General features: G+C 36.9%; 1 protein-coding gene across 1 annotated transcript; it reads left to right on the plus strand.

Annotated features, from left to right (window-relative positions):
* The first annotated feature begins 212 nt into the window (after nt 1-212).
* LOC133316150 (chitinase 2-like) lies at nt 213-5,894 on the plus strand. The gene is made up of 2 exons (XM_061517863.1): nt 213-517; nt 4,976-5,894. Exons 1-2 carry the CDS (start codon nt 213-215, stop codon nt 5,892-5,894), a joined length of 1,224 nt encoding a protein of 407 aa, XP_061373847.1.
* Nucleotides 5,895-6,425: the final 531 nt, after the last annotated feature.

The following is a 6,425-nucleotide window of genomic DNA, read 5'->3' on the forward strand; positions in this document are numbered from 1 at the left end:
CACTCAATAGAGCTGAACCATTCCAGGTCAATGGAATTTGGTATGATCCAAGGCCTCCACAAAACACTCATTGTTATTAAAGGAATCAGAATGAAGGCCAAGGGAACAACTTTCCAAGGAGGAATCAAGGGAGCGGCTTGGATTATAAATCCAACAACTATCTGCAACCTCCTCCTCTACCACAAAAAGAGTCATCCGAATTGGAGAAAACGATGATACAACTAGCCAAGAACACAAATGATCACATAATTGAGACCAGAGCCTACCACAAGAACCAGGATGCATCCATCAGAAACTTGGAGACTCAAATAGGCCAACTTTCAAGACAACTTGCTGAGAGGAGTCAAGGAACAATCCATAGTGATACCATTGTGAATCCAAGGGAGCACTGCAGTGCCATCACTACTAAAATGGAGGAGCTAGAAAAAGAGGAAGTTGAAGTTTCTACAGACAAGAATGAGCACATCCAAGAAGGCAAAGAAAGGGCAAAAGAGCAACCTTCTGCAGTTCAAAAGAAGCAATGGGATTTCTCTCGTTTTGAGAAACCTCCATATCCTATGAAGCTCAAACAACATGAACAAAGGAAGCAATTTGCTAAAATTTTAGATATTTTTAAGAAATTGCAAATTAACATTCCTTTTGCAGAAGCTCTGGAGCAAATTCCTTCGTATACCAAATTTTTGAAGGAGATATTATCTAAGAAGCGGAAGCTCACAGAGGATGAACCTGTCACATTAACAGAGGAGTGCAGTGTAATCCTGCAGAAAAACATACCTCCAAAGTTGAAGGATCCAGGAAGCTTCAGTATTCCATGCACCATTGGCAAGACACTATAGAGAGAGTCTTATGTGATCTCGGTGCCAGCGTTAATGTGATGCCATTAACCCTGATGAAGAAGCTGGGAATTGATGAAGTCAAGCCAACTAGGATGAATGTTCAACTGTCCGACCGCTCAACAAAGCAAGCATATGGTATTGTGGAAGATGTGCTAGTCAAGGTAGACAAATTTCTAATTCCTGTTGATTTTGTCATCCTTGACATTGATGAAGATGCCAGTGTGCCTATGATCTTCGGGAGGACATTCTTAGAAACCTCAGGAGCGTTAATCGATGTACCTAAGGGTGAATTGATAATGCGTGTGGATGGAGAGCAAGCAATATTCAAGGTATTCATAAATGAATCTCTTCCATTGCCTTCTTCTTAACCTAAGAATCAAGTCAATTACATTGCGGAGAAAAAGGCTGAGGAAGGGAAAAAGAAAGAAGTCCATCAGCAGTATAAAGAAAGCAAGCCAAAGGTTGAGATGGAAAAGCCCAAGAGTAAGGAAAAGCGTTTGAAGACTAAGTTCAAAGTTCCTGAGAACCCTCATCCTTATCCACATGCATATGATCATAAAAGGAAACAATACTGGATCAAGAAGATTGGGTCATCAATGGAGCATGCTTCCAACCACCATAAATCAAAAGGGGTACGTCAGGCTCGTGACGTTAAACAAGCGCTAATTGGGAGGCAACCCAATAGTTGTTTTTCTGTTTTTATTTTATTAATTTTATTTTCTTAGGATAGTTTAATTTTTAATAAGTCAAGTAAGTGGTGAATTAGTGACCATATGAAAAAAATTTAAATCTGGGAATTGGCGCTGTCAGCGCCAATTTGGCGCTAGTAGCGCCACAAGACCAAAAGAGACAGTGAGTTCCACGCTCACAGCGTGGTAACCACGCCATCAGCGTGGAAACCTCATGAAGTACTCACGCCAATAGCATGAATTCCACGCTGCGAGCGCCATCAAGCAAAATGAGGCAATAAGTTCCACGCTCACAGCATGAAACCCACGCCGTGAGTGCCAGTTCACTTCACCATGACATTTACTTTGGCATTTTATTTTGATGTTTTGAGTACTTTGTTGGTTTATATGGTTGGATTATTTCTCCTTATGCAGTATATTTTCATGATTATACTGTGTTTACTATTTAACAAATGAGTGTATGTGTTCCATCTGGCAGAATTAGCCCTTCGACTAGTATAGTTTGTTGCTGAGGACAACAACGTTCTAAATCTGGGAATTGTCGCATGCTGTATGCGAGACTTGCTAAATACTGCAGAACTACACCACGAAAAGGACGTCTACACAGAAATTTTTTTGAAAAAGGGGAGATATTTTAACCTTCAATTTTTTTATTTTTTTATTTGCTGTTTTTAGTTAGATTAAAATTTTTAAAGAAAAAAAAGAAAATTTTATAGAATTCCTAAACAAGCAGTTCTAGAATGTTCTAAGCTTACTCAGTAAATAATTAGATTGAGTTAGATGAAGCATGATATCTGTGAGCAATTAATTGTTTTAATCTGAGAATGATGACTGCTCGTTTTTATAACTATTTTGGTGAAATTTTTGATAATGTTTGATGTGAAACTTTGAATTGCGATTCTAGTTGAATTACAACTGTGAGGATTTGAGCCTAAACAGAAATTTTTCTTTTTGAGAGGCCTCACTGTAGTAGTTTCTAGAACTTGAATTGTTTCTCTGGCTTGCATGCATTACTGAAATGATAAGGGCATTTTTATTCTTGTTAACTTAGAGCCAAACAGCCTACCCATAAGAATTTCCATTGTTAAGCCCCTTTGAGCTTTAAACCAGTTCATTCAAACCTGATGAAAATTACTTAATCCTGTTCCTCTTGACACGCCTTGAGAGATTGAATGTTGATCAAAGAAGAAAAGTCAAATTACTTCTCAAAAGGAAAAGTTAAGTAGCTGAACAAGGAAAAGAAGAAAAAGTACAGCTCAAAAGAGAAAAGAAAGAAAACATCTGCAAACAAGGAAAGAAAAAGGTAGTGAAGAAAGGGAAAAAATCCCAAGTTTGTAAAATGAGGCAAAGCCTAAAAGAGAAGGAAGTATTGTTAAAATCAGTATTTCAATCTCTCCAATCAGCTTCTGACCAAAAGATTCTCACCCCCAAACCAGGCCAAGTTACAACCTATCAAAGACCTTTTGATCAGTCTATGCATGTCAAATGGATTCCTCATTCTTAGGAATTGAGAATAAGTTCAAGCCTATGGAATTCCTACTACACTGATGGATAAGTGTGAAACCCTTAAACACTGAGTGTGATGAGAGTACATTTAAACTGATGAGGAATATTCAAGCTGGAGTCTAAATTCTTGATATAACTGAAAAGCATTGTTGGAAATTTTAAACAGAGAGTTATACATGCATAGCAGTCTGAATTCTTAAGATGTTGTGTTCCATTTTTTCACAGAATTATTCTTTGCTGATAACTTGAATCTATTACATTGCTGAGGACAACAAAGTTCAAATCTGGGAATTGTTTGATATGCGATCAGCATATAAGGAAATCTAAGCCAAAAAGAGAAAGAATGTGATTAAATCTTAAGCAAAAAGAGCAATAATCACTATTGATCTGTCAAATTCTTAATCAGAGATTGCATACTGATTTTATGTTGATTTCGTAGGAAAAATAGACAAATTGGAGCTAAAGAGGAAAAACTAAATTGAAGGCACACGCTCACAGCGTGGGTATGACGCTCATAGCGTGAAGGGAGCCCTTTCAGGCAGAAGCTACCACGCTACTGGCGTGGGAACCGCGCGAGTAGCGCCAGAGATCAAATTCAGGCAGAAGCTACCACGCTAGTAGCGCCAGACCCTCAAAAAGCCCACGCTTGCAGCGTGGAAACCACGCTAGTTGCGTGGTGCTCCAGGATTATAAAGAAAAACTCCCACGCTCACAGCGTGGTAACCACGCTAGTGGCGTGGGAGGTGCGGACAATCAACATTAAATCCTTTTTAAATCAGAGACAAGATTACAGTGAGATGCGAAAAAGATTAGATCAAGATTCTCCACCAGGTCAAAGACTCTATAAATAGAGACTCAGACCTCAAGAGAAAAACACTTTTTTGCACAGAGAGGAAGACGCAGACAGAACGCAGAGCAAGCTTCTTCTCCAATTTTCTGGTTTTATTATTTTATTTTTTCTTTTGAATATTTTGTTCTGTCAGACATGAATATGTCTGGCTAGTCTTTTTATTATTATGGTAAGGGTCACAACCCTTGATGTGAACCCCTTGTAGTTTGGTTAATTTTATATTTAATTATTTCAATTGCATTTATTTTATCCTGTTCTTCATCTTATAATTCTTCTAGAATTGATCACTCTTTTGGGATTGCGAGGGTTAGGGTTCGCAATAGGGATTTGGGATCTTAATTCTACCTTTATATTTTACAAATTTAGTTTAGCGAGAGCAAAATAGCCTATTTCACATTAAGAAGTTGAAATGCATAATAAGGTGTTTCGTAATGTATTAAGAAAGAATACTGAAAGTCTAATCTCCCTAACAACCTTTACTTGTGAGATATTGGTATTTGGACGTCTTCAAAATACTCATTATTGCATAATTACCATATAAAATTGAAGACTTGGAGAAACGAAAATTAAATAATTAATATAAACAGATAGGTAGCAGTAGATGGGATCCAGTCACATGATCAATTTGCAAAAAGAAGTTAAATTAAATTTCTTGACCGAATAATACAATTCCATTAGGAAGTTATTAAAATGATCGTTGTCAACGTGCTTGGCTTAATCCTTCATGAATTCATTTTTGTTATATATGAATAGCACATGAAAATGAAGACGTGCAGAGAAATGGAAATCTATATATTATTTTGAATAAATACATGCATAGATGGAATCAATCTACATATTTTTATATTGAATGACGAAAAGAAGCTAACATAAGCAGATTATGTCATGCTTAGTTTGCATCGTATAATTAATGATTAGTGAAGAATTAATTAATAATTATAATGCACTAACACAAGAAAGTAACTTAAGAATTGAAGGTGAACCCTAGCTCTAGCTATATATGTAGGTAGCTTTATAAAAGGGCATGAAGAGTTGAGCATTGATTCCCACCAAACACCCCAATCTAAATCCACAGGCAAAACATAATCAATCAGCATATATATATCTCTGTCTAAACTCACAATGTCTAGGAATATCTTAGCCGTTGTGAAGCCAAAGATTTTTCGGGAATACATTGGGGTGAAGGAAGAGCCGGATAGTTTAAATGATTTCCCTGATGAAATCATCAACTCCAAGATTGGAGAATTCCACTTCATTCTTGGATTTGCAATGGAGGACTATGACAACAATGGAAGAGGCACGGGAATATTCAAGCGGAGATGGAACTATGGATACTTCAGTCCTGAAAAGATAAAGAAACTGAAGAATGATCATGAGAATGAAGTGATCAAGGTGGTAATAAGCATTGGAGGTCGTGCAAGTGGTGACACCAAATATCCATTCAATCCTGCTGAGAAAGAAGTATGGATTGAGAAGGCTCAAGAATCGCTGAAAGAGATCATCAAAGACTACAAGGGTCAAATTGATGGCATTGATATTAACTATGAGAACATAGAGTCCGATGACTTTTCCCACTGCATTGGGAAAGTTATAAATGGGCTTAAGAATAAGGATGGAGTGATCAATGTGGTATCAATTGCTCCGTCATATCCTGTCCAAGCCCACTACAAGAAATTGTACATGGCTAACGGAAAAGATATTAACTGGGTTGATTACCAGTTCTATGATCAGATTGTGTCCACAAAGGTTGAGTTTATAAAACTCTACAGTGACCTATCAAATGTTTACGACAAAGAAAAACTGTTGGCAGGATTCAGCACCGATCCAAATGACGCAGGTAAGATATCACGAGAGGTCTTCCTTGAGGGCTGCAACGACCTCATCAGTTCCGCATCACTCCCTGGCATCTTTGTTTGGAATGCTAATGACTCTGCCCTCAATGTCATCTCCAATGATGTCCCTTTCTACTTTGAGAAGTTGGCACAACGCAAACTCACTGACTCTACATCCTAATTTGTATCCCTAATATTAAACCATATCTATCTATCTATGTTTTTCTCTATGCATGCAACGTACGGTCGGGTCGCAGACTATAATAAGCTAGCCCTACTAGTTATATATATAGTCTTTTCTAAATAAAGACCTTTTCAATTCCTCTGTGGCATTTCTTTTCTGAATAACATTTTTCATTTCCGGTTGTCTGCTCACTCATCACTTGTTCATTCTTTTCTTTTATTTTATTTTTTCCATGTCTTTAATTAATTTCCCTTTTCTCTTTTTCATTTCATCTTCTATATATCTACTTGATTCGTCGTATCAAAATCTGTTTTTTATTCATTGTTAGTAAATTCTACTTAAATTAGTGATAATTCTCCGATAATTTTTGGGCTAAAATTTGTTAAAATGCAAGTAAATTTAGGCCAAACCTAAAGAAGTAAGCCCGAGTTGGTAAAAAGGGATAGAAAAAGGCAATTTAACTTTTTACTTATTATTTCCATATTTTGCCTGTAGAGAAGGACACATGACAGATCAAAAAAGAACAAA

This window comes from Gastrolobium bilobum, unplaced genomic scaffold (assembly GCF_033153095.1).
Source record: "Gastrolobium bilobum isolate Gb01-03AN ecotype WA unplaced genomic scaffold, APGP_CSIRO_Gbil_v1 utg3177, whole genome shotgun sequence".
Lineage (NCBI taxonomy): Eukaryota > Viridiplantae > Streptophyta > Magnoliopsida > Fabales > Fabaceae > Gastrolobium > Gastrolobium bilobum.

Coding starts and splice junctions, on each gene's coding strand:
- LOC133316150 (XM_061517863.1), top strand. CDS start 213: ATGATACAACTAGCCAAGAACACAAATGATCACATAATTGAGACCAGA. Junction 518..4,975: donor CCTTCTGCAGTTCAAAAGAA/GCAATGGGATTT, acceptor ATAATCAATCAG/CATATATATATCTCTGTCTA.